Source organism: Pelodiscus sinensis, chromosome 16 (assembly GCF_049634645.1).
Source record: "Pelodiscus sinensis isolate JC-2024 chromosome 16, ASM4963464v1, whole genome shotgun sequence".
In the NCBI taxonomy this organism is placed as follows: domain Eukaryota; kingdom Metazoa; phylum Chordata; order Testudines; family Trionychidae; genus Pelodiscus; species Pelodiscus sinensis.
This window is the reverse complement of record NC_134726.1, coordinates 37,657,941-37,685,889: the sequence shown is the minus strand read 5'-3', so window position 1 is coordinate 37,685,889 and position 27,949 is coordinate 37,657,941. Positions and strand designations below refer to the sequence as shown.

The window sequence follows — 27,949 nt, the reverse complement described above, 5'->3', positions numbered from 1 at the left end:
GAAGCGTGTTGCTCGCTGAAAAAGTATCCCAGGGTACCAAGTGCAGTGGTTAAGCTCTGTGCATTCTGGAAAGAAGTTTGTGGCAGATTGTGAGATCACTCAGAGGAATGAGAAACAGGACTACGTAGCACTTTAAAGAGTCACAAGATGGTTTAGTAGGTGATGAGCTTTCGTGGGCCAGACCCACTTCCTCAGATCAAAGAGTGGAAGAAAATTGTCACAACCATCACATTTTCTTCCACTATTTGATCTGAGGAAGTGGGTCTGGCCCACGAAAGCTCATCACCATCTTGTTAGTCTTTAAAGTGCTACACAGTCCTGTTTTTTGTTCCAGCTGCACCAGACTAACACAGCTACATCTCTATCACAATTCTACATCAGAGGAATGGTGGGACTTGGTTTAAACTCACTTGATGCCTCCTGCAGTACGCCAGAAACCATCCTCTGGAGATGTGCAGAGATCGTCGTGATGGGAGCCCGAGAAAAAACAAACTAGGAGGAGGTTTGGGCATGAGCACAGCTGCCACACTGAACTTCTCGGCTGTGTCTACACTGGGCCACTTATTCCGGAAAATCAGCCACTTTTCCAGAATAAGCTGCGAGCTGTCTACACTGGCCCCTTGAATTTCCGGAAAAGCACTGACGATCTACTGTAAGAAATCAGCTGCTTTTCCGGAAAAACTATGCTGCTCCCGCTCGGGCAAAAGTCCTTTTTCTGGAAAACTGTTCCGGAAAAGGGCCAGTGTAGACAGCACAGTAGTGTTTTCTGCAAAAAAACCCCGATCGTGAAAATGACGATTGGGGCTTTTTTCCGGAAAAGCGCGTCTACATTGGCCACAGATGCTTTTCCAGAAAAAGTGCTTTTCCGGAAAAGCATCCTGCCAATGTAGACGTTCTTTTTCCGGAAATACTTATAACGGAAAACTGTTCCGTTTTAAGCATTTCTGGAAATTCATGCCAGTGTAGACATAGCCCTTCTGTATATTAATAGACTCCACTTCATTTCTGGAATGTGGGATGTTTCTCCAGTTGAAGTCAATAGCCAAACTCCCATTGACTTCCATGGTCAGGTACATGACAACACCCGAATCTCCTTTCATGCTGCTTTTCAGGCTATGTCTATGATACAGATACACTGCAGGTCTCCTGTGTAGCCACTCTTTGATGGCAGGGGAGAGCTGTCCTGGACCTGGTCTATACTAGGGCGTTATATTGAAATAATGCCCCGTTAGGTCGAATTTATAAGTGGAGCATTCACACTACCAAGCATTTGTGTGGATTCTCCGGTGCTGCTATTTCACAATAGCTACTCCCCAGAGTCATTCAAACTAATGACTCCCCAGTGCTTCCTGGGGCTTTAAGTCGAGGTACTGCGTCCACATTAACGGAGCCTGCCTGGGACTCATTTTGAGGCTTCCTTGTAATGTGGACACACTATTTGATGTTGCTAAATGAGGAGGTAAGTCGATTTTAGTAAATTCAAAATAATTTGGGAGTGGCATAATTAAACCACTCCCAAAGAGCGATGTTGCTAGTGAAGGCTAGGCTAGCACTTCTGCCGATGAAATGTCTGTTAGTTGGAGGAGGGGGTGCTGTTTTTTCATATCCCTGGCTGACAAACGTTTTATCAACCAAAAGGCTAGTGTGGACAAAACCTTAAAATGACCTGAGAATGTAGCGTAGAGGGAATAGTCCCTCAAAAACAGCTTTGGCGCTGATTTCACTGGCCCAGGGGCGGCCTGTGAGCCTAGGCAGACTCGGTGGTTGCCTAGGGTGCCACCGGCCTGGGCGCCCAATGATGACATCACAGCCATTGATGGCCGTGCAGATGGGGGCGCCGATCGCACCTTCCGCCCGGGGCACCAGCTGCCACAGCCAGCCTCGGGCCATTCCTGCACCGGCCACAGGATCAGGCTGACATGCAGTATGGAAACAAGCAACATAAGCCAATGTAATCAAACGTGTTAAGGTCCCTGACTTCTTCCCTGCACCGGAGTTGAATTGGAGGATGTTATTATTTCCGTCCCTGCTCTGGCTTGACATTAACCCAATCTATGGCCACCTCTGATTCATTACAACCCTAAAAACAAACTAATGATGTGAAACACCTTTAGCCGGATGCAATGTTGTTGGTGCATTTACAATGAAATGGATTCAGGCTGGCAATCAGAATAGGTTAAGAGTAAGCCCTTTTCAAATGCTTGGCCCTTGGAAGTCAACGGGCCAGATTTCATTCATGGGGTAAAGTCTGTTGACTTCAGCTAAACTACGTCAAGCTGAATTTGACCTGGTCAGTTTAAGCAGATGGGAATGATGATACAGCACATTCCCCGGTTATTACTGGACTGGCACATACCATCGCAATGCCTGGCCTTTAGCAAATATAAACATGTTGCTGTTATGATCACGCTGCTCTGAAAGGCTTTGCGTGGCCCCCGCCAGTGTCTGGACAAAATTGCTTCATACAATTAGCATCTGGGAAGACAGAAAAGAGCGAATGGAAGTCTTTTCAGGGGTGCACAGACTCCTTGATGCATAGTCCCAGAGCTAATGGAGTGTGACAATGACACTACCCAAACATGCCGTTACTCTAGAGCTTCAAAATGTCTTCCATCTCAAAGTTACCTTGCGGCTATTTATATAATGTCCACTCATCCACTGCTGAAATGCAGCCACCTCGAGGGTGGAACTCATCAGCCATTCAAAAACCAGAACACACAAAATGCTATTGCAAAAGGGGTAGAGAATGACAGCTCTAGCAGAAACAGCCAGAGGAATCTTGGTTAATTGCATTCTGCATCCCTAAAAAGGCATTTGCACTAGTGATGTTCAATGTAGATTAATGAATTAATTGAATAGTCAATGGGATTTCCATCGACTATTTGATTTGTCGATAAGGGCGGCTCTGCCTTTGAACTATAGCCAGAGCCCTGCTGGGTTCAAAAGCGGAAGCCCCGCAGGGAGCGCAGGGCCGGGGTGGGGGGGTGGGGGGGCGGGATAAAAGCAGAATCGCAGCAGAAGCGGCGTGAGCAGAGACTGCTTCAGTCCCTACTTGCACCGTTTCTGCTGTGCCTCGACCTCCCCTGCCCCTGCAGAGATGCCCTTTTAAGCCAGCTCTCCTCAGCACCGGCTCCTGCTCTCCCCCTTTGCTGTCTCTGTCAAAGAGTGGCAGCAACGGGGCGGGGGAGGAGGAAGGGAGAGGAGCATCTAGCCACATCACTAGCATCATAAGCTTCTGCTTATCGGATAGTCGACTAGTCCACTTATCTCTTACATCCCTAATTTGCACTACACAGAGGGGTTCGCAAACTCCAAGACTGACAAAAAACCAAAACCAAAACCAAATCTCAACCAAAACCCAGAGGATTTTATACTGGCCACTGTGTTTGTTCCTTCGCTCTAGATTTCATTGCACAAAGCCTTTGGGGGGATTTCTAAAGACTGGCTTTTCCAAACCTTTAATCCAGCCTGGTATGAGGCCAGGGCTGTATGTTGGTAGGTCAAGAAAAAGCCTCCACAGTTCTCGATGAATCGGATGAAAGGGAAGTTGGATCCCTCACTGAACTCCTTACGCCCCATTAGACCTAGGGCAGCTGGTCACATGTTGAGACAAGTCAGACCAAACAGTTTCTCTTTGCATGAATCCCATGCTATCGGTTCAGTGCTCCAGCGAAGCAGAGATGGTAATGAGGACAGAGACGGACAGCTACAGAGACAAGGGGCAGGTTCAGGGTGGCCCGAGTAGCGATCTGACGTGTAGCTACTACAGCGCTCATCAGAGTGACAGCGAACCCTTCGGAGCCCTTGCGAGACGAGCACAGGCGGCTGGTGTGGTTGTGTGTTACTCCACAGCCTGAGAACACAAGAGCTGTTGGGGAAAGGCCTGCGAGAACACTGGCAGGTGTGATGGGGTGGGATCTGCCGTTACATTTTGAAAATGGGGCCCCGCTTTTTGTATTTTAAATGATCACATCCTGGGGGTACTAAAGGAGTCCCCGGAGTTCAAAGGAAAATTGCAGCTGGACAAAAATAAACGTTGGTGGAGCTTACTTGCATGACAGCGGTACAAACTGAGTTAAGCCCCCCCCCCCTTACACTAGGACAGGGGCGGGAACCTTTTTGGGGTCAGGGGCCGCTGCCCCACAGACAAACCAGTCGGGGGCTGTGCAAAAGTGATAAAACAAAAAAACCAAAGCAACCTCCCCCCCCACCCCACCCCCAGACAAACCCTCACTGCTGTGGCCCTGGACTGAGACGACACACTCCCCGCATTCCTCTCACACACCACAGCGGGGTGCTGGTGAGTAGATTTCATGTGCTCCAGCCCCATGGTGGAGCGGCGGGGGGAGCGGGAGCACCAGTGTGGGTTCCCTGATGCTAGAGGGAGGGAGCCCTGAGCCTCAAAGGCCGGATTCAGGCAAGCTAGGGGCCACATCCGGCCCCCGGTCCTTAGGTTTCCCGCCCCTACACTAGGAGGTGCACATACGCCTCCCAAAGATCTTACAATCTCAACAGGCCAGGCAAATAAAAGGAAGGAGAACGGGAGGATCCCCCCCCCCCACACACACACTGCAGATAGGGGTGTTAACTGACTGAGGAGTTGATGGAATTTCCATCGATTAGTCAATAAGGGACGGGTCTCTCCCGCGTCAGCTCTGCACTTTAAATGTAGTAGGAGCCCAAGTGCGGAGCTGTAGCAGGGTTCCCCAGGACTGCTGTGGCTCTGCCTCCTCTGCACCCCCCCCCCGCCGGCACCACGGAGACAGAGCTGGAGGGAGATGACTTGTAAGCTGGTACCCACCACCACTGGCTCCCTCGCTCCCCGCTTCGCTGCCTCTGATACAGCTGCAGCGGGGAGGCGGAGGAAGGGGGAAGCGACTAAGCTTATCAGGTCGTTGGCTACTCGACTAGTTGCTTACATCCCTAGTTGCAGATGGGGCACTGAGGCCCAGCGAGACTCAAGAGAGTCTCCAGAGTAACCTTTGTGGAGGTTACAGAGGAAGTCTGACAGGGCTAGGAACTGAAGCGAGACCTCCTCCGGCCCAGCCCTGTTCCTTACCCACCCTTCCTTCTCCTACTTTGCACCTTGTGGTGTCATTTCAACTTGGCAGAGTGAGTGCAAACCATCCCCCGTCAAAATTCCCCCCTTCTTTAGCCCACCAGTAAGGTTTCACACCCCCTGTGAATGACAAAGGGGGGCTCCTATCTAATTCAATAAGAGCCAAAGGGGGAAGTGCTTAGGGTCATGCTCCAGCGCGTGAATTTTAGAAACCACCGCTCAGTGCTTCAACAAAAGTGTGACACTCCGAAGGGGACCGGGTGGAACATCTGTAGGGTTGCCAGGTAGACCCCCCCAAAAAAACAGACACGCTTGATTGGGCGGGGGGGGTAGAGACCCAGCCGGGAGGGGGGCAGGGCTGGCCGGGAGGGGGGCAGGGCTGGCCGGGAAGGGGGCGGGGCGGGAAGCAGAGCTGGCAGGGGGGGAGTCTGGGGGCCGCGGGGCTAGACGGGAGGAAGGGGGGGGGATGGGAAGCAGAGCTGGGGGGGATCAGGGGGACTGGACAGGAGGAGAGGGGGGCAGGGAAGCAGAGCTGAGGGGGGTTGGGGGCCGGGAGGGCTGGACAGGAGGAGAGGGGGGCCTGGAGGAAGGGGGGCAGGAAGCAGACCTGGGGGGGGGTGCAGCCACTGCCACAGCGCTTCGGGCCGCGCCCCCCAGCAGGCGCTCCCTTTAGTTGCGAGCAGAAGCCGGGTGCAGGCGGGGGAAGGGCTGGGAGTCACTCCCCCCACCCGGCTTCTGCTCGCAACCAGAGGCTCCCAGCTGGGGGGCGGGGCCGCGACTGGCGCTGGGAGCCTCTGGTCCCATGCAAAAGCCGGGCGGGGGGAGTGGCTAAGAGTCCCGGCCCCCACCCCACCCCCCCAACCTCACCCCACCCGGCTTTTGCGTGCGACCACAGGCTCCTAGCGCCAATCGTGGCCCTGCCTCCCAGTCGCTCCCTTGCCCCCGTCCGGCGCCCAGCCGGGAATTCAGAAAATACTGGACATTGCACGTGTCCGGTATTTTCTGAATTTTTCTACCGGACAGAGGGCACAAATACCGGACTGTCCGGTAGAAAATCGGACACCTGGCAACCCTAAACGTCTGACTTGCTTTTTTAAGAGAGGGGGGAGCTTAATTTAACATTGCCAATTGCTATCTCTTGCCCCCATGCAAACTCAGCAAGGTTCTTCCACACACAGTCCGACGTGATCACTTCTCCTAGCAAAGAATGGCGCACGTCCTACTACGTTTCCGACGGCCATCTTACCCTCTCTCCCCCCTTATATTTGGTCTTTAACCTGCCAGCACTTCAGGGCAGGGGTTATCATTTTCTTTTTGTACAGCGCTCGGCTGTCAGGCCCGGCTTGTCTGAGATCTGCAGGGGCTATTGCAACATCAGTGTGTATTTAAAATAATAATGGACTTCCTGCTGAAAAGCTGCAGGAAAGCCACAGTTCTCGAGGCCACAGCACTGTTGGCGGGTGCAGAGACAAAACAGCGAGCTGATCAATTACAGCGACTGTTCGGATGAGATACTGTTTGCACCACAGGGGCCTGATTCAGCCCTGGGGTAGGCAGACTTCAGGAAAAGGCGCTGACTGGAGAGGAAGCCAGAGCTGGGAAACATGCTGATTCAACTGATCTCCCACACTGCCTCCGCCACGAGAGGGAAGATCTGTGACGCAGACCCTAACTTGGAGATGCTCATCTAAGGGAGAAAGAAACACGGCAGCCCTTCCCCCATGGGTAGGGGGAGATGACACAACATACAAAGATTGGACCATTCACAGCACCATTTATTTAGTCTGCAGGCTCTCTGGGGCAGGGAATATCTAGGTAATGTGGCGTTGTTTCTAAAGCACTGGACTAGGATGAAAGAGACCTGTGGTCCGTTCTTAGCTCTGCCAAGAGCCTGGAGAGTGACCTTGGGCAAGTCACTTCATTCTGCCTCAGTTTCCCCACTGGGGAAGTGCTTTGAGAACTGATGCTCAGAGCAGTTATTATTTTGAGTTGTGTCTTTACGGAATCTAAGCCAATCTGCACTGCAGCAAGAAACAAACACACCCCATGAAAACCCTTTAGCTGAGAAAAGGATTGCAAGCAGCTTTTCAAACTGGCTTTCCCATTCCCTTATATGCCATATACTTGGGAACAGGCTGGCTTTTTAGACATAGGCACGCTGGACACACCCACCAGCTTCCAGGAAGTGTTTGCCTATAGTGCTGAATACAGCTATCATTACAGGCAAAGGAGCCCCCACTTTGCTTATTGGATAGCCGACAGGATAGTGGACTTGTCACTCCCCCCTTGCTGCCTCTATAAGAGCCAAAGGGGGAAGAGCTTTTGGTCATGCTCCAGCACTTGAGTTTTAGAAACTACAGCTCAGTGCTTGAACAAAAGTGCGACACGCTCCGAAGGGGACTGGGCGGAACATCTGCCTTGCTTTTTTAAGATGCGGGGAGGGTTAAAGGCAGCAAGGGTTGGGGAGAAGACAGGGGTACTTCAAAGCGGCAGCGTCGCAGGGAGCCCGGGCTCCATGCAGCGCTGCCACTTTGAAACGCCACGGTGTTTCAAAGGGGGTAGTGCCGCCCTATCGATTAGTGCACATGACATGACAGGTAACCATAGAACAAGGGTTAAAATCAATGTGCACTTGGCTTGAAGATGAGCAAAATCCCCACCCCAGTCTACAGAAAGGGGACTAGTAGCAGGTAGAAACCCAGGGGTGTCTGGGAGAGTTTGCTGCTGTGATCTGAAAGCATGAGAAAGAAATGGGGAAGTCACGGAAATATATGCTCTGTTGCCCTCTAGCGGCTCCTTGGTTGAAATGCAAATGAAGTCTTCTGCAGAGCTGACACAAACTTCCACAGCACTATGTGGCCCAGATCTTACAGCGAAAGGGGGTTGAGGTGGGCAGTGCTTGTGGCGGGAGGAACATGATGGTGTTTCTCGCATGAAAAAAGTCCTGGGCCCAACAGAGCTTTGCATGGATAGTAAGGACGTAAGAGTGTAGCTGTTTAAACGAGTAACCGATAAGCACGAGCTTATGAGTTACCCAAATGGTAACACACGACTCCTGGTCCAGCTCCTAAGGGCAACAGGTGGGGCAGCAGGCTGGTACTTGCTGGGGGCCAGTGCACACTGGCTCCTGGGGATCTGGCTGCCACCTGTGTATAACTGCTGACATTTTCAGCAGTTCCACGGTTAGCCAGTTACACACATTTTAACATCCCCAGTGGATGGATTGCTGTAGAATCATAGAGTACTAGGACTGGAAGGGACCTCGAGAAGCCAATGGAGGGATGATAGGAGTTACTATAGAGAACTTTGTGTCTGGCTGGTGAGTCTTGCCCACATGCTCAGGGTTTAGCCATATTTGGGGTTGGGAAGGAATTTTCCTCCGGGGTAGATTGGCAGAGGCCCTGGAGGTTTTTCGCCTTCTTGTGTCGCATGGGGCACGGATCACTGTTGGAGGATTCTCTGCATCTTGGGGTCTTTAAACCATTTGAGGACTTCAATATCTGAGATCTAGGTGGGAGGATTATTCTAGGAGCGGGTGGGTGAGATTCTGTGGCCTGCATTGTGCAGGGGGTCAGACTAGATGATCATAATGGTCCCTTCTGACCTTAAAGTCTATGAGGTCATTGAGTCCAGTCCCCTGCCCTCATGGCAGGACCAAATACTGTCTAGACCATCCCTGATAGACATTTATCTAACCTGCTCTTAAATATCTCCAGAGATGGAGATTCCACAACCCCCCTAGGCAATTTATTCCAATGTTTGACTACCCTGAGGCTACGTCTACACTGGCATGATTTTCCGGAAATGCTTTAACGGAAAAGTTTTCCATTAAAAGCATTTTCGGAAAAGCGCGTCTAGATTGGCCACGGATGCTTTTCCGCAAAAAAGCCTCGATCGCCATTTTCGCGATCGGGGCTTTTTTGCGGAAAACAGAACTATGCTGTCTACACTGGCCCTTTCGGGCAAAAGTCTTTCGGAAAAAGACTTTTGCCCGAACGGGAGCAGCATAGTTTTTCCGGAAAAGCACTGATGATTTTACAGTAGAACGTCAGTGCTTTTCTGGAAATTCAAGCGGCCAGTGTAGACAGCTGGCAAGTTTTTCCGGAAAATCATCTGATTTTCCGGAAAAACTTGCCAGTGTAGACACAGCCTGACAGTTAGGAAGTTTTTCCTAATGTCCAACCTAAACCTCCCTTGCTGCAGTTTAAGCCCTTGTAGCATCAAGGAAAAGCAAGCCCGGTGCCAGCACGATACACAGAAATAACACTGTGCTGACATAGCCCCTTACAGCACGGGTCACACAGCGAGGCAGAAGTCATTAGGAACAGAACCCAGGAGTCTTACCCACCAGGCTCTAATTTAATCATTGCCTCTTAGGCTGCAGGGCTTTCCACTGGGGAAGTCTTTCATGCAGCTAGAACTCTATTACAGCTGCGGGTGCTACAGGAAACTTCTGATTCACCAAGCTCTAGTAAACGGAGGCGTGCTGGGTGGCCTGTCACACGCCCAAGGGAGGCAGAAGAGTTTCGGAGCGAGGCATATAAAATGCTGGTGCTGTTTGTTATTGTTGTTGCTGGAAACTTGAAGATGAATCATAAGATGACACTAAGCTAGGGGGAGAGGTAGATATGCTGGAGGGCAGGGATAGGGTCCAGAGTACCTGGACAAATTGGAGGATTGGGCCAAAATAAACCAGATGTTCAACAAGGACATGTACAGAGTCCTGCCCTTGGAACAGAAGAATCCCAAGCATTGGTACAGGCTGGGGACCGACTGGCTACGTAGCAGTTCTGCAGAAAAGGAGCTGGGGATTCCAGTGGATGAGAAGCTGGATATGAGTCAGCAGGGCGCCCTTGTAGCCAAGAAGGCTAATAGCATATAGGGGGCATTAGGAGAGCATTGCCAGCAGACCTAGAGAAGTGATTATTCCCCTTTTTTCCGCACTGGTGAGGCCACGTCTGGAGTACTGCCTCCAATTCTGGGTCTCCCATTACAAAAACGATGTGGACACATAGGAAAGGATCCAGCAGAGGGCAATGAAAATGATGAGGGGGCTGGAGCACAAGACCTACAAGGAGAGGCTGAGGGATTTGCAACTCCAAAGAGGCTGGCGAGAGGCTGTTCTCAGTGGTGGCAGGTGACAGAACAAGGAGCAATGGTCTCAAGTTGCAGTGGGAGAGGTCTAGGTGGGATATTAGGGAAAACTATTTCCTAGAAGGGTGGGGAAGCGCTGGGATGGGTTCCCAGGGAGGAGGTGGAATCTCCATCCCCCGAGGTTTTTCTGTCCTAGGTTGGCAAAGCCCTGGCTGGGATGATTGAGTTGGGGTTGGCAGGGGACTGGACACGATGACTCCTGAGGTCTCTTCCAGCCCTCGGATTCTAAGCACTGACAAACCAAAGCGTGCTGAGCCAACTGTCGCACGCCCAAAGCAGGCAGAACAGTTTCAGAGCGAGGCACATAAAACGCTGGAGCTGTTGGTTATCGTTCTTACTGGAAACTTTAAGATGAATCATAAAAAATGATGAGTCGACAGCTCAAGGAAGTAGTCATAGAATATGAGGATTGATATTTGATATCAAATTTGACCTGTGTTGGTAGTAAGGATAACCAGGTAAATGGTTAACCGTTAAGCTAATGCTTATTGGTTCCCAGCAATGGTTAAACTCTTCATAGAACTGCCAGAAGCCCTCCTCCCCCACCCCACACCATGAAACTGACAGCATTTAACCATGAAACTGACAGCATTTAACCATGAAACTGACAGAAATTCTAGGGTTTGCATGGCTAATCTTTTTTTTTTTTTTTACATCTCTAGTTGGTGGCAGGCAACAGCCCTATGCCTGTTAGCTGCTTGGGGAGCTACATGAAAGCAGTCAGTGTTTTCACTCCCAGTGGACACTGCCCACATCACAACTACCTTGCTGGCAGTCGGCACCGACAGGCGGGTATCGGATATCCATGGAGACAGAGCTTGTGCGTTCACGCCTACAATCGCATCCTCCACATCAATGCCCAGTGGAGGGAGAGCTTGCATTGCTCCACTCCCTTCACCCCCCCCCCCCCCGCCACTGTGCTGTAGGCAAAATAGGATTGTAGGAAACCAGCATGAATATTTAATTAAAAATAAAGCACAGCGCATAGCCCCTGTCTGCAGCAGTCAGCATAAGCTGGATATCAGGAAATGTCAGCAGGGAAGAGGAGATTCCGTCCATTCACTGACACAGGTTTAAACGGGGGAAAAAAATCAATGGGTAGAGCTATCCCCAGGGCGCTAGTTGTAAAGAAGATTTACACCTAAGACACTGCACAGGAACAGTTCATCCTTGGGGAAATCTTAGGCATTGCCTCGCAGTGCTATAGTCCGCATCCCTGCACGTTACTCGCCCACAAGGGGAGGCAGAGCTGTTGTGTGTGCAAGCCAGAGGATTCCCCTGTCGCTCCCTGCTCTCTGTCCTGCAGGCCACTGGGACTGGCCAGGCATAGCAGCATGTTCTTTGGGAGGCTAAATGCTGATCAAGGAGCAGAGTGGGAAGGGTGTCCCAGCTGATCCTTATGGGGGCCCTGTCTCCTGCCACCTTAGTTCATCCCCTAGTGGAAAGTCCTAACAAAGGGACATAGCCTCCCTCATATCTTACTGCCTCTATATAAAACCACGGTACGCCCACAGCTGGAACACTGCGCACAGATGTCGTCGCCTCATCTCAAAAGAGAGATCTTGGCAGTGGGAAAAGGTTCCGAAAAGGGCAACAAAAATGATGAGGGGTTTGGAACGGGTCCCCTGTGAAGAGAGATTCAAAAGACTTTTCAGCTTAGAAAAGAGGGGACTAAGGGGGCATATGATAGAGATCTAGAAAATCATGACTGGTGTGGAAAAAGTGAATAAGGAAAAGTTATTTATTTCCACAATATAAGAACTAGGGGTCACCAAATGAAACGAATAGGCAGCAGGTTTAAAACAAACCAAAGGAAGTTTTTCTTCACTCAGTGCAGTCAACCTGTGGAACTCCTTGCCAGAGGATGTGGTGAAGGCGAGGACTTTAACAGGGTTCAAAAAAGAGCTAGATAGATTCATGGAGGTTAGGTCAATCGGTGGTTATTAGCCAGGATGGGTAGGAATGGTGTCCCAAGCCTCTGTTTGTCTGGAAATAGGTGACAGGGGAGGGATCACGTGAGGATTACCTTTTGTGATCCCTCCCTCTGGGACATCTGGCACTGGTCACTGTCGGCAGACAGGGTACTGGGCTAGATGGACCTTTGGTCTGACCCAGTCTGACGGTTCTTATGTTCTCATTATAGCAGTAGCACAGGGGAGCTTGAAGTTGGGCAGCTTGCGTGTAGTTAACACAAGTGACTCCTTTCCATGGACTACCATGGGGGAGGTGAGTAGTATCTCCTGAAAGCTTATGCTCTAATAAAAGTCAGTCTTTAAAGTGCTACCAGCCTCTTTGTTTTTACTATGGAGGAAATCTCTGAACACCTGTCTGCTTGAGGTCTGCCACACTTCATTTGTTCTGCCATGTAGTTTACAGGTCTGACTACCCCAAGAGGTGGCTCAAAACCACAGTTTGTCTCCTACTAAGTCAATGAGGCTGCAGATACTCAGCCTTTAGCCACATTTGGCAAAAACCGACAGGCAAGGAGCCCACAGAATAACATTAAGTCTGTGACCCCTTTCACTGAAGGAAATCACAGCACTTTATTAGCACTAACGAGGCCTCCCAATAACCTTGTGGGATGGAGATAAAAATGCATGTCAAGAGAGCAGTTATCTTCATAAAGCCCCACGGAGCAGAGAAATCAGATGTGGAATAACTTGTCCTATGTTGATATCACTAGGAAATAGATATGAATACAGATTCTTAGATCTAAATTCATCATATGCATCAAAAGATTAAAAACTCATGTATTTTCCCTTCCTACATGACTAGAAACATCCTAAAGAAATTACACAAGTAAGATCAATGTGTTAGTTATGAGCTACAAAGAGGGGAAAAAAACCACAAAGAAAAACCTCATATATGAAATTAGATCTGAGTAAGGCATGACCAGATCAAAGGAGTCCTCAAAAGTTTAAACATGAAAGAAAAAGAGAATAACTTTCACTATTGTAACCAGCTGAGTGCAGTTATATTCTGCCCTGTTAACAAATTAGTAGCTCAAATTTGCTGATGAGCAAGTGCAATAGGCAGATGTTCACAAAAGATATTGACTTAGGCACTGTTTTGAGGCTGCAGAGGGACATTAGTGGTGCATAGGCTTTGTGCTGATCCTTTGCGCAGGTATGAGTTTCACGCTACTGTAAATATTTGAGACTGAGGTAGAGATATTTGGAACGCATTAGTTTCAAGAAGCTAAACATACACCAAGACACTTTTAATGAGCTTTTTTTTAATAACCGGAATCATATCCTGAAATCCCAATTCAGTTAAATCATATAAATGATAGGACATCAAGCTTCAGTTTAATTAGAATGAAAGGTTACACATAGCGGCTCTCTATTGCAGACAGTGAGATAAAATACACTGCCGGCTGAATGCAACAAACTTGAGCAAAAACACAGCATGGTATTGTTTTAATAGGTCTAGCTTGAAAGGATATGAGAGGGTCAAACCATTTGAACCCTTCCTCAAAGCTTTGATTATTTAAATGCTCTCCAAGGACCCTTTGGTACCATGGGCTTGGGATCAGCTGTTTGCTAACAGAAGGTACTAGCGGCCTGTTCTCTTACAGTGATACCACCTATTACAATTTCCATATCACCCCCAATCAACAAGCATAAATCACTGCTTATGCTGATGTAGCTCATGAGACAATAACACCTAGGATGTTCACCGGGAGGGGAAAACCCCCCAGAAAACCACCCCAAAACCAAACAATTTTGAAGCATCAACAGAAAAGAGAGATGCAGAAGACTGTCGTGTTTCTCTCAAGGTCATTTGGTAGCCAGAAATCCTTATACATTTATGGAAAAAAGGTAGTTACGCCATCTTTAATATCTTACAAAAATTCTAATATTGTAAATGTGTCTATGTGGACAAAGACTAACAAAGCAACTTAAGTATTTTAAACAATCTGATTTTATTTCAATTTCATCTGAAATACTCAACCTCCTCCCTCCCCCCCCCAAGAACATACTGATACAGTAGTGCAGACCTAATGGTCCAATACACAATCTGGAACTTGACCAGTTATTAGGAGTGACTCTCACCCCCATGCACATTTTAAGTCCACAATGCAGGGCCAAGTTACTATTTAACACAAACACAAATGGGATTCAAACCCTGCACAGAACTGAGAGCAGATGGCCTGCCTGAGGGAGAATTTCACTTTAGGAACATACAGACCAGTCCTCTCTGTGATAATCTATCAAGGATTTCAGAACACAGGCAGCATTTTGCCATTCGTATATGTAAAACCCAGCTGAATTGGCTTCATTACAACCAGCTCACACACACCACTGCAACCACTTCTACGAACACCACAAGTTCACAGCAGAGATGAAAAATAAAAATATACACTTTGAAAAGCAAGTGGTTCAGAGGGAATTCTTACATCATGCTCACAGTAAGTCCATACACTTAGCAATCAAAACACCATGTTTAAAATTCTGTTAATTAATTTATGCCATTCATCCGACTTTTTGGGCTTCTTTCTTTCTTTTTTCCTTCCTGCAATGTCCTCTTGCAAGATGAGATAGAGGGACATACAAAATGAGGATATTTATTATGGCTGGAATGGGAAACCTGGATTCCATGGTATTTAACATTTAAATAAAACTTCCCGGCCTTGAGGGCCTTTCAGCATGTGAGTGGAAGGCAGGTGAATTAATGGTCAAATAGCATGAACAGACAACAGCTCATAGCCTTTGGAAGAAGAGATCAAGGACTACATTGCAGGCACATAATGGGTCAGGCTTGTGGCTCTGTAGTGGGGCTGCCAGCTGTAAGACCAGAATAGGCTAACATGTCAGAGAGGAAGAAAGGCACTGCCTAAGACTCAAAGGCAATGTTTGCGGCTAAACAAAAATACAGAGGAACAGCCGCCTCGGACAATGCAAAAGGGAAAGGAACAGCTGTCCTGAGGTGCTCCTAAAGCCACAGAAAGAGAGAGACTTTTCTTTTCTGAACTGTCCCACTGAGTTTTGCAAGTTTCCAGCAGTTCCTATGGCACATGTATGACTCCAGTCCCAGCAGGAACAGGATAAGCCCACTAGTGATCCCCTAAAACAACAGTCTGTTGGGATGATATCTCTGAATTGCCCTTCAGAGTGCGAGACACTTTTATTTCCACAAGACACACGTCACTCACACACACAAACTATTTAGTTGCATCTCCTTGTACTGAGTTCACATTAGGGACTGGCTTAGAATTGGTCTGATTTCCTGTAGCGTCTCTACGGATTAATCACAAGAACCATCCTTCCAACCATCTCGCCAGCGTTCATCCACCCGGGAGCAGTCGAATTCAGACTTGCCCAGCTTCCTGTTGACATCATTATGAAGGAGGCACAGCCACTGGGATAAATTATTCCTGCTGCTAGAATCAGGCTGATTTGTACGTAATCTGCAGAGAGAAGACGAATCAAAGGCTGTTTAATACTTTATGGGTATGGATTCCACTCTCCAAGGCAGGTATGTGGCCTGCAGATGGCCAGAACCTGCCTTGTTCTGTATCTTGTGATGTCTCACAGAGACCATAAAGCCCAGCATATCGAGATCTGCATTCCCTGCAGGCTGCACCTCCACATTAAAGATGAGGCTGCAATTGGCTCTGCTCCACGTAAGTAACAAGAAAGGAACTTCAGGACTGCACCTATCAGTAATTTACCCTTAGCTGGGAAAAATAAGATGCCAATCAAAATAGGTTATCCATGGCAAAAAGTATTCAGGCTCATAAATAATTTGAACAAAAGCCAGGACTATGTAGCACTTTAAAGACTAACAAGATGGTTTATTAGGTGATGAGCTTTCGTGGGCCAGACCCACTTCCTCAGATCAAATAGTGGAAGAAAATTGTCACAACCAATACTTGTGTATTCTTTTTCCTGTCGGCGCTATTGTAGCAGATTCAGGCTATTACTATATGGGGAAGGTTTGGCAACAAAAAAGCTGCCAAAAGTGAAAACTGGTCAAACTGTTTTTTCTGCCTCACATTGTCGACATTTCATGGCCACGTTGCCAGCTGCCCTATCGATAGATAGAGCAAAGCATTGTGGGTAAGCATCCCACAGTGCAGCATTGTGGGAAGGCAGAGCTGATCCCTGCACTTCTTGGGATTGTCTCGTAGCTCTGTGAGCTCTCCATGCTGAGGAATGTCAAAGCAGCACAGCAGCTTCTCCAGCCCTCCCCCTGCAGCAGCAACCTGCCTGCCACTGTGTTCGTAGCAGGGCAGAATGGAGGATTCCAATGATTTGCTCTTTTTGTTTGTTCCTCAAACTGGAGCAGCTCCCTCAGCTGTTAGATACTACCCAGAGTATTAAAAGGGGAGGAGAGGGGGGGAAACGCAGGCCTGCAAGGCAGCAGAGATCACAAAACACTGAGCAGAGCCATCAGGGCAGGTATTATGGGATACTGGTGGAAGCCAGTTCTCTTGACAAAACAAACAGCAGAGTCCACACCGGCTCTTTGTTGCCAATAAAGGGAAGAGAAAACACAAAAATTTCTCGTGAGGTGGAAGGTGTTTGTTGCCAAAACTAGGTGTTTTCCCCAACAAAAGTCCATTGAAGTGTAGACACACTCACTGTTTTGTTGCCAAAAGGCAGTTTTTAGTGACAAAACATGCCAGTGTAGACAAGCCCTCATTCAGTCACCAAGACTAGGCTGGTTTTGGAAGCTCAAAATCATTGATTCTATTTCCTCAATGTGACACATGCTGACTAGCAGTCACAGAATCTATGTTATACAGTTGTTAATCATGATAAATTGGTCCCTCCTGCAACGCCGTGAAAATATCATTGCTAGAGTAGTATTTTAAGATCCATTCACTCTTGTAAAAGAAAAGGGGATTTCTCACCTCCGCTTATCAAATAGGAAGCTCTGTACTGAATCTTTAGTCACCTTTTGAAAGAAGCATGAAAACACTTGTATACATTTCTTCATGCAGTTCTCTTTGCCTGCGAGGTTAGGACACTGATTTGATACCAGAGATTCTTAAGTTTGCTTCTTGGAATCTGATAAACTTTTCCTAGAATCTCACTGTTGACAAGAACAAGACTTTAAAGTACCAGGGGGCTGCGCCCTGCTCTCTACGTCACATGGCAGGAAAAACTTTTTTATATATAGAGAGAGAGATTACCAAACCGCACAGTCCATCTAGTCATGAGACCCATGAGCCTCTGTTCAGAATGTCACACCACAGCCAATTATTGTGGTGTTTTTGTGATGCAGACACCTGTCTAATGAAAGTGACACTAAGCCCCCCAAAAGGCCACCAAACAGCTGTACAATGGTAAAACTGTCACTACTCATCTGAGCGAGATTTGAACCAGCAAACAACCCAAACTCCATTTAGTTCTGGGAGCTACTGTGCTGTCTGAAAGCAGTTGGGTGTTTGTCTTCTGAATGTGTATGTCCTGGGTCTTTGTTTATGATTTATTCAATCATAAAACAACATCTTTGTAACACAAAATACAATACAAAATAGTTATAAAGATACCAACAAATGTTGATCTAAAACGAGGCTATTAGAGCCCAACACTTTAAGTAGATCTCTTACTAGGATTGCCAACTTTCTAATTGCACAATACAGGCCGTCCTCGTTATAAGTCCAAGATACATTCCAAAAAACTTGGGACTTATAGCAAAACAACTTAAAGCTGGGAATTTTTTTCCCCATGGCTAACTTCCATTTGCACAAATTGTTTGGGTTTTTTTGGCACGCAACGTAAGAGTGGGAAATGGGAGGACTTATAATGCATCAGTTCCTACAAGCATCAACGACTTTAGTGTGGAATGGATGTACACGAAGCGACATATAGCGGGGAAGAGAGTTGGAGTCCACCGGGGGTGAGGATTCTGGCTGGGGGTGCAGGCTCTGGGTGGGGCCAAAATAGGAATTCAGGGTGCAGGAGAGGATTCCATGGTGGGGTAGGGGTTTGAGAGAGGGTGAGGCTGGTCACGCTCAAGCTGTAGGTGGGGCTGGGGAGGAAGAGCTTGGGATGAGGAAGGGGATTTGGGGTGTAGGGTCTTGACGATGCTTAACATGGCTCTTAGGAAGTGGCTGCTAGGTTGGAGCCAGAGAAGCTCTGTGCACTGCCCTTGGCAGCTCACATTGGTCACGCTTCCTAGTCAAATGGAGCTCTGGAGCCGACACTTGGGGCAGGGTCAAAGCACGGAGCCTCCTAGCCCCTGGCCACCTCAGTGCCTAGCCTCAGGGACTTGGTGGCCACTTACAGGAACAGCATGGAGCCAGAGCAGTAGGGATCTTAACTCAGCTCTTTTAATGGGCCAGTTGGCAATGCTGGCCGGATCCTCAAGGTCCCTTAAAACTAGATACCTGGCAACTCTCTCTTATCTGCAGATATATTTTGAAAAGCCTCACCTTTCCCTCAGATCTTCTGCGCATTCTTCACAAGGGAAAAACTTGGAAAATAAGTTAATGAACTGTGACATCTCTTGTTGTTGGGCATTGCTGGGATGATCTGGGTAATATGCTGCCATAGTATGAAGGAAAGACCATGTGTTTCTTCCAAGTTCTTCTCTGTCCAGAGGACAATCTGGAGGCTTCTCCTTCTCCTCTTCAACATCTGTTTCCTGGGTCAGAAAAACAGGAAGATTATGTGTACACATTTATACTAAGACTACAAAAATGAGTATCATATGACACTAATACCAAATGCTCTGTGGTTTTGGAGCATCTTCAATCCGAGGCCATACAGATATTAGCTAATAAAACCTCCTTAAATGAGGTGGACAAATATGATTCACCTTTGGTAGGGGGCACAGGGAGGTTAATTTGCCTAAGGTCTCATACTCCTTCTGCCCATCAACCATTGCCTGTGAAGAGGGAGTTCCAGGAATGTGTTTTATTCCTACCCTTTCACCCATAGCCTACAAAGGGGAGATCTGGGACAAATGTGACTCTCATTCTTCCATCAACCACTGCTCACGCGGGGCGGGGGGGGGGGGGGGGGGGGGGGAGAAGAAGGTCATTTGTACTCCCCCCATTCCTTCTGAGAGGTTGGGTCCTCATTTCATATTCCCTCATCAACCAATACCAGTGTGGTGTGGAAGGTCTCATTCACAGGCTGTGGTTGACTGGGAAGTATAAAAGGGAGTTCTGAGGCGGTCTCTCATTTGTACTCCGTGAACCACGGGGCTTATGAAAGGGAGTTCTGGAGTGTGTGTGTCTTTCATACTCGCCTATCAACTACAGCTAGTGAAGCATAAAAGGGTTCATTTCTATTATCAGCCATTGCTCATGAGGTGATGGGTGGGTGTCTCTCATTTTTACTCCCTCATCAACCATAGCCTGTGAAGGGGAGTTCTAAAAAGGTGCCTAATTACCACCTTGTTAACCATGGCCTGTGAAGGGGGGAACGACAGGAGTTCCTAGTCATACTCCCCCATCAGCCACGGTCTGTGAAGGGCAGTGCAGGGGGAGGACAGGGATACTCCCGCATCAGCCGGGGAAGGGGTTAATTTGGGTTAATTTGGACTCTATCAGCCATTGCTCACGAGGGGGTGGTTGGGTGTCTCTCATTCATACTCCCCCATCAGCCATGGCTTGGGAAAGGGCATGGGGGGGGGGAGGCACAGGTTCCCATTCATACCCCCCACCAGCCTGGGGAGGCGCGGCCAGCCCCCCAATCCCTGCCGGTGAGGGGTGGGGGCTCTCCAGGCACAGCCTGTGGGGCGAGGCGGCGGGGCCGTTCCCGAAGGGGGCCCCCCTCACCCCGCTCGGCGGGGCCGTCTGCTTCCGCTGCTCCCGGATCCAGCTCCGGAAATCCGTGCAGGCCCGGCACGGCTTCTTGCGGGGCCCCGGCCCGGCGCCCGGCGGGAAAGGCAACGCGCCGGGGCCGGCAGCCGGGCTCTCGCTGGGCGCCGCCATCTTGGAACCGCAAAGCATGTTGGGCCGGGTGGCCTTTTTCCCCCGCTCGGCGAGCCCGGGGCTGAGGCGGCGGGAAGGGCCGGGCGGGGCCTCGGACGAGGAGACCGAGAGGGCCAGGAAGACAAGGAGAGTCTCGTCCCTGGGGGGCCCCCCCTCTCTGTGGTAACCCCCCAGCGTGGCCCCTCCTGAGGGGAAAGCCCGGTGTCAGCTCTGGACAGCATCCGAGCAGCAGAGGCCCTGGGAGCCTGGCCTCCCCCGGTGCTTGGCGTGCAGGCCTGGCCCATTGCCACCAGTGCGGCTCTTGCATTTCAAGCAGACCCTGAGCTGAAGTCAGGGCTGGGCAGTACAACGTGGTGGGCCACCGCCGCTGTATTTACCTCTCCAGGTACTGGCCAGTGCAGCTCCCCTTGGCCCCAGGGCGCTGTTCCTGGCCAAGAGATGCCGGACTGGGACGCCAATTCCCGCAGCTCCCGTTGGCCGGGATTGGTGTTCCATGGCCAACAGGAGCTGCAGACACCTACCTGTATGTGCAGAAGCCCAGGTGAATATTGTGGCGGCCAACCGGGGGTTAATCCTAGGGAGCTGGAGCTGGCCCATAGACTGGTATTTACCCACCCCTAGCCTAAGTGCTTGCCTAAATGCACAATGGGTACCCCTCCTAACTTAACAGGCAGGAAAATGGAAAGAATAGATACATTCACTAACATGCACCAAAGGCTGTTCAGCATAACCATATGAGCGCTCAGTTTGGAAACAGTTATTGCACGGCGTGGGTTTCCCCCGCCACTGACTTAAGTGTTTTAGAAATATTTAAATGTATTAAATCCATAGAAAGTGATTGGAAGCCTGTTGAAATCAGTGGAAAGATTCTCATAGTCTTCTTTTGGGCTTTGCATCTGGCCCATACACAGAACTGATTTTTAATAGGATAAAATAATCCACAAAGACCTACATAGATTTGTCTGTAGTGAGAACCTGAGCAGGAAAACTGACTTTGAAAAAAATTATGCGGCCATTTATGAGTTTGGCATACATGGAAAAAAAACATTTTCTCATTTACAAAATTCTGATTGTGAAACCGTTAGCTAGAAGTCCCAAAATGGCTGAAGTTTCAAAGCTGTTTTGGGCAAATACAACACAGGATAACCACTTAAATACATGTTTGCCATTAGCAGGGACAGCCTAATGTTTAATTATTTTTAACAAAAATGTTATAATCCCACATGTTCTCAAACACTTAATTGGGGCTAAAGGTGACTTCATTATTCTAGTCCCTATTAATTGGTCTAAGACACAGGCATCCCTGAGTAAAGGAAACAAAAAGGCAAAACTTGTCAGCATTTCTGCTGTGATTTATGAACTTGTTCCCATGACCAGCCTAAGGTCTTAAGTCTTAGCAGCTTCATAATCACTTACAATTGGATTTTTTTCCTTGAGAATTCAGTTGCAGCATGGATCTCTGTGTTGCAGAGACAAATAGTAAGCTTCTTGAGAGAATAAAAACATTTCAGAGAGAGAGGAAAAACATCCACATGTGTTTACTTGTGGTGTTCTTAATTATATTGCACCAGGTTCAGTTCTTAATTTTATTTTAATGATAATAGCTTCAGTCTTATTTCCAATGGCATCTCTATAATCTAGACACAGGAACCACCCTTCCAGCCCTTTCGCCAGCGTTTGTCCATCTGAGAGCAGTCATACTTGGGTTTGCCCAACATCTTGTTCACATCGTTATGAAGCAGACACATCCATTGGGATAGATTCTTCCTGCTTCTGGTGTCTGGCTTCTTTATGCTTAATCTGCAGAGGTAGAAAAGAATCAAAACACTACTTACTTTAGTCCAGAATCATTGATTATGCTTTTCAAACAAAGAGTCACTGAAGTGTCTGCAGAGTTGTTGTCCCATGCACCATCTTGATCTGAGCAACCTCCGCTGATGAAAGTGAAACACATCATGTAGATTCTTGTCTCCTCCATAGGCCATATCTTAATAACTAATAACTCTAATTAATGTTGAGGCATATAGAGTCTATTCCATTTTATAGCTCTTCAGGCTCCTACCAAGTTATTGATGAGCAAAGTTTGGATGGCCCTGTCCAAACTGCTTTGCCTCTGCAAACCAATGCATTCTCGGGGCTCAGTAATACCTTAAAATATTCCCATTGATTAGCTCTTTACAAGAGGAAACCTCTTGGCAGATTTAGTAACATTCAGCTGTTGTGTACTTTGGGCTCCTTGTAATTAATTTTTTCAAAATCAGTTTCATGTCACCAGTACAACCCCCTACTCACCCCTTCTTGGTTTTAAACACTTGCCCAGCAAAGACTAGGTCTTCATCTATATTTAGAGAGCATCTAGCACATTTTGAGTGCTACTGCAATTGTAATAACAATAGTAATATAATACAGTTCATTGTGTATACTATAATTCATTGTGTGTAATGAATAGGCTCCAGGTTAGGGATGTAAAATCTCCATTAACTGGTTAAATGTTATATTTTACTGGTTGACTAATTAAATGGGGGCGGGGGAGCCACTCCATCCTGGCCAGGCCATCGGTTAACCATAACTGGTAAACCGGTTAACCATAACTGGTAAACCCGTTTAACCATTCACATCTCTGCCCCAGTTTACAGTAGGTGTAATGCTGCCCTCTAATGGAGAGAATATATACCAGACTTGCTCGAATGTTTACCTGCTTTCTGCGGAACTTGCCTTCATATGCAAATTTGACACTATCTCTCATGACCTGAACAAAGACATGAACTGGACACGCCATTATATTCAATACACAATTGACATGAAAAGCTAAGTAAGGGACACTTCCAGCCCACTCAAATAGCCTCATTAGCACCATCACTACAATTGACGGATTTTTTTTCTTTTCTTTTCTCTCGCTCTCCCTTCTTTTTCTGTTATATATTGTGAAGTGCCCCCTTTTTTCTCCACTCTGCTCATCTGAAGAAGTGGATTTTGCCCATGAAAGCTCATGATACAATATATATATATTTGTTAGTCTCTAAGGGCTCATCTAGACTACACTAGAGTGTCGAAAGAGGATATGCAAATTCTGCGGGAATTTGTATATCTTCTTCCGATCTCTCTTTCGAAAGCAGAGCTTTCAAAAGTGAAAGTAGTTGAGATGTGTCTTTTTCGGTGACACCTCTTCCCCCTTGTTGAAAAGCTGCTCTTCCTCAAAAAATGAAGTTTACATGTTTTTTCGACAAAGGAGTGTTTCGCCGAAAAAGCCATGTCTTTCACTTTTGAAAGCGGAGCTTTTGAAAGTGAGATCAGAAGAAGATATGCAAATTCTCATGGAATTTGCATATCCTCTTTTGACACTCTAGCGTAGTCTAGATGAGCCCTAAGATGCTACAGGACTACTCATTGCTTTTTAAAAGTTACAGATTAACACAGCGACCCCTCTGAGACTTTCTGCTGGTTAAGTTTGTGAAACAGATTATTTTACTTGCTGGGTAGTAGAGGTTGTTTTGGAAGCAGGAAGTCACTTTCACCAGCATTACACAGGCTGACTGTATCCACAGTATCTGTAATAGGTTCCCACAGAGTGTGATAAACTGGAACTTATTCCAAAGCACTGAAAACATTATTGCTGTAGGAGCACTTTCAGGTCTATTAGCTCCTGTGAGCAACAGGATTTCCTCCCATGGAGCCTGTGCTGATTCAGAAGTTGTGTGTTACTCATTGTATGTCTTATGATGCATTTGAACATAGCACATACATCATATCAGGTTGGTAAAAAGTAGGGAGGTAAGCTTCTAGTCAACTACCCAATAAGCCTAGGATTATCGAGTAGTCGAGTCACTACTTAACTAGTTGCTTCCCCCTGCCCTCTTGCTGCCTCTGTATCAGAGGCACCAAGGGCGGGGGAGTAGGAGCAGGTGCAGGGAGGATCTAGCTTAAAAGCTGGTGGCTCCCAGCACCGTGCGGCAAAGGGGCAAGTGAGGCAGAGGCACAACGGGGGAAATGGATGGAAGCAGTCCCTGCTCTGGCGGCATCCCAATTGCTGCACCTCTCCCTTTGACATGTACAAGAGCCATGGGCAGCTGTTGTACATGGAGAGGCACAGCAGTCGGGACCTCACACGATCAGGGACTGCTTCCGTCCCCACTTGCGCAGGTTCCCCACTGCACCTCTGCCTTTGAAATATACAACAGCTGCCCGCGGCTCTCGTACATTTCAAAGGCAGAGGCGCAGCAGGATAGCGAGCACTCCCTTTATCGACGAATTGAGTAGTCGATGGAAATTCTATCGACTGCTCGATTAGCTGATTAATCGAAATTTAACATCCCTAGTGAAAAGGCTACTGGGAAACAGATTGATTTATAGCCTGCGTTAACAGAGACCAGTACCTGAAGCCAGCTTCCATCATGTAGATCAGGGCTACTCACCACATGGCCCATGGGCTACATGTGGCCCACAGCCCATTTGTTTGTGGCCCACGGTGCAGTTTGGGTTTATGCAGGGCTCAACATGCAGCCCATGGGTGGGATCCTTTGAATGTGGCCTCCACTGGGAACACGCTCCACAAAGGTGAGGTGTCGCCCAGGCAGGGTGAGCACTGAAAGACACAAGCGGACAGGCTGGCTGGAACAGATGGATATAGGGTGTTGATGTTTCTAGCCCCCAGGAAAGAGGTGCTGGGAATGCAGGGGCATTGTGGGAAGTGCTTTGTATTTATGTCTATCAGTGTGAAAGAAGCTATTTGCATATATATTTACATGTCTATGCAACCACACTTAAGTTATGGCCCTCGGCATGTGCTGTGAATACAATTGTGGCTCCCTGGGCTTCCAAAGTTGAGTAGCACTGATGTAGATTGTCTTGGTGCTAGTGTCTATGCAGGGTTGCAGTAGGTGTGATTTTTAAACCAATTTAAAAATAAACCAGCGCAAGAGCAGGATTAACCTAAACTTACCTAAGAATATCCATATTAGCATTGGTGTAGTGGAATTGGCAACTAGACCTCATTCTACAAGGACTCACCTTTTCCTTAGATTTTTTGCACACTTTACACAAGGATAAAACTTGCTAAGTAAGTTAATGAACTGAGCCATCTCATGCTGCTGGGTGCTGCTGGGATGTTCCGGGTAATATGCTGCCATGGTATGAAGGAAAGACCATGTGTTTCGTCCCAGTTGTTCTGTACTGAGTGGACAGTTTGAAGGTTTCTCTTTCTTCTTAACCTGAGCTCAGGAAAGCCAAAGGATTTGCACATAGATTAAGACTGTGCTAGAACAGCCCTTTCCACTCAGCTTGCATTTCAGTCAGCTTGTTCAGTCTAGCACCATATTTAAGGGAACAAATAAAGGCGTTTAAACTTTTGAACAATATGGATTTATGAGAACGAGCCCGGGCCTGGTCTATACCTAAAACTTCAGGTCGACCAAGCTGAGGGATGTGTGTGGGGGGAAAAAAATCACACACTCTGTGCAACATAATTAGCTTGGCCTTGCCACCATTGTAGGTGTATCTGATGATGAAAGAATTTTTATGACCTAGCTATTGGCTCTCATGGGAGTAGATTTCCTACCTTGATAGGACAGCCCTTCCGTCAGGGTAGAAAACATCAGCACTACAGCGCTCCGGAAGAACAGCTGCAGTATCAGACCTGTGCTGCTGGAGTGTAGATGTGTCCTAAGATTCCAGAGTTCTTAATGGGGAGCGACTTTGAAGACAAATACTTCTAGTATCTAGAACCCTCGTTAAAATGCATTGATGAGATGAGCGTGTTTGGAGGAGTAAGGGTATATCTACACGAAACCCTAAACTCGAAATAAGATATGCTATTTATAAGATAAGCTATTTCAAAATTCAGCCGAAATAAGATACACAATTTTCATAGTGCAAATTGCGTATCTTATTTCGATTGAATTTCAAAATAGCTTATTTTGAAATTTGGCGCATCTACACAGTGCCAGATTTCGAAATAGCGCACTATTTTGAGCCATCCTTTATCCCTTATGCAATGAGGTTTACTGGGATGGTGAAATAGCACACTCATTATTTCAAAAAATATTTTGAAATAATGGGTGGCTTGTGTAGACACAGAGTAGCTATTTCGGGATACCTCCAGTATCCCGAAATAGCTGTGCAGTGTAGACAAACCCTTAGACCTGGAAACAAGCATTTTCTCCCTAGAAGAGAGGAGGAAACATTGACCAGGAGTGAATGTGTTGTGTTTACAGTATATATTCAAGTATGATTAAGATCACAGGGTTTGTTACCTGGGTCATCTAAAAAGCTAAGTCTGCAAAGAAAGTGAAATAACTCGGGTAGCTTTTGAGGACAAATGTGAAATGTGCCAGGAAGGGAGGAGGAAAGTGAAATGAATGGGGGCAGGAAGGAAAGAAGAAGGCGAGTGGCCATTTGGTACGGAGGGTTTGCAAGTCATGCACCATCTCAGGAGGATTTGCCTTGGTCATCGGCCATTGTTGAAGCTAGCGGGATGTGATGTTGAGCTGTGTAATGGCTATACAGGTAATTCACACTTCCCACATTAGCACTTGTGGAGAGCTGCCCGTTTTAAATATTACCGACCCGGACCATCTATGGAAGTATGGCATTCTCTCTCTGGATATGGAATGCCTGCCTTCTTCCGTGTGGGGCCCAGCCTCCACTTCCTGTCCTCCATTGCCACTTCCCTGTAATCTCCACCAGCCTCTCCTTTGGGCTAATCCCTGCCCCCCCATCAGACTTTCCCCGGTATCCCTTCCTTGGGAGGCTGGCCTCTCCCACCCATTCCTGTAGGGGAAATGATCCCCCTTCCCTCAGTTATTGCCAGGAGACCATTTCTTATTCCTCTTCAACCATCCCTATGTGATGTCAGGAAAACTCCCCAACCCCTTACTCAACACTGCCCAGACCCACCCAATCCGGATGCCCTTACCTTAGCTCCTGGACCTCTCTTCTTTTTGTGCTTTGAGCCTTGGCAGACTGTGCAGTCTTTCCTCTTGGACGTATGCTCTACTGCAACAAATGGGGCTCCTCCCAGGAGGCCAGACAAAAAAACACTGTCCTTCCGGGCAGGCCTTTTGGACAAAGCTGAGCTACCTTTCTTCTTGCGCGGTGCTCTCAGCTTCAATCCTGCAGGCTTGTCGAGCTGGGTGCTGCTGCTAGGGGGAGTGGTCTCGGTAGGACTAGGAGAAGGGGAAGATGCAGAAGATGCCAAGGAAGGAGAGGGCAATGCCTTCCCGTGCTTGTTCTTTTTCCAATAAAACACCAGCATTAGGTGGCTTTTTTTGCTGGGCTTGGCCTGGGCTAAAGGTTTGGTCTGCTGTGGCGGTGCCATGAAAGAGGAGTTTTAAACTGACGACAAGAGGGGGTCTTCCACCTCTGACGCTGCTGTCTATAGTGTGAAATAAGTCTCTGTCTTCCCCAGTCACATCCTACACTCAAAGGAAACCATTCCCTAAACTTGTGTATAAGCTGTACTGAGACTGTCCAGAACAGTCTCTTGCCCTTGGGCTAGGTTGTTACTGGATCGGTACAGTTGAAGTCCCTGTTGGAGAGGGTGGGAGTTAGTTGTGTTGGCTTGACGTGGCTCCAACACAGCCCTGAGCCCTTAGCCATTGATGCTGTGGTAGCCCAGGGTGGAATGTAATGACGGCATCACACAGAGGCTGGTGACGTCATAATGCCTCTCTGGGACTGGTAGTTGCTTTTTGGCATGAGCAGGTGAGTCAGGTGGGTGATGGAAGATGTTTGGGTGGGAACAGCTTTGCCTCTCCTAATCTGTTCCCAACTCTGCCATTAACTCACTCGATGACCTCCCAGGGTGTCCATCTGTAGAACCATTGTAATTACGGGAAGTGTGTTGT

The 27,949-nt window shown here is 47.9% G+C and overlaps 3 protein-coding genes across 6 annotated transcripts in view; 1 reads left to right on the top strand and 2 right to left on the bottom strand.

The window, feature by feature from the left end:
* Window positions 1-13,428: 13,428 nt before the first annotated feature.
* Window positions 13,429-20,156, bottom strand: LOC102454904 (FAD-linked sulfhydryl oxidase ALR). Of its 2 annotated transcripts, none has more exons than XM_075899837.1 (3): window positions 19,953-20,156; window positions 18,600-18,811; window positions 13,429-15,623 (listed from the first exon to the last, which is right to left on the bottom strand). In XM_075899837.1, exons 1-3 carry the CDS (start codon window positions 20,124-20,126, stop codon window positions 15,461-15,463), a joined length of 549 nt encoding a protein of 182 aa, XP_075755952.1. In that variant the 5' UTR covers window positions 20,127-20,156; the 3' UTR covers window positions 13,429-15,460. The 2 variants fall into 2 exon arrangements, with proteins under 2 accessions (XP_075755952.1, XP_075755953.1); XM_075899838.1 differs by lacking the exon at window positions 19,953-20,156 and adding an exon at window positions 18,986-19,107.
* The window catches only part of NOXO1 (NADPH oxidase organizer 1), a 38,985-nt gene continuing 31,175 nt past the window's right edge, over window positions 20,140-27,949 (top strand). Inside the window, exon 1 of one of the 3 annotated variants that reach the window (XM_075899834.1) lies at window positions 20,140-20,270. The gene's annotated coding sequence lies outside the window, so the exon portion shown is untranslated. Of the gene's footprint in view, window positions 20,494-27,949 lie in introns of all 3 variants that reach the window. The other 2 variants (XM_014576650.3, XM_075899835.1) reach the window with 2 other exon arrangements.
* LOC112546846 (FAD-linked sulfhydryl oxidase ALR-like) lies at window positions 21,736-27,420 on the bottom strand. The gene is made up of 3 exons (XM_025187836.2): window positions 27,019-27,420; window positions 25,116-25,315; window positions 21,736-21,908 (listed from the first exon to the last, which is right to left on the bottom strand). The coding sequence occupies exons 1-3, from the start codon at window positions 27,418-27,420 to the stop codon at window positions 21,746-21,748; spliced, it is 765 nt and encodes a 254-aa protein (XP_025043621.2). The 3' UTR covers window positions 21,736-21,745.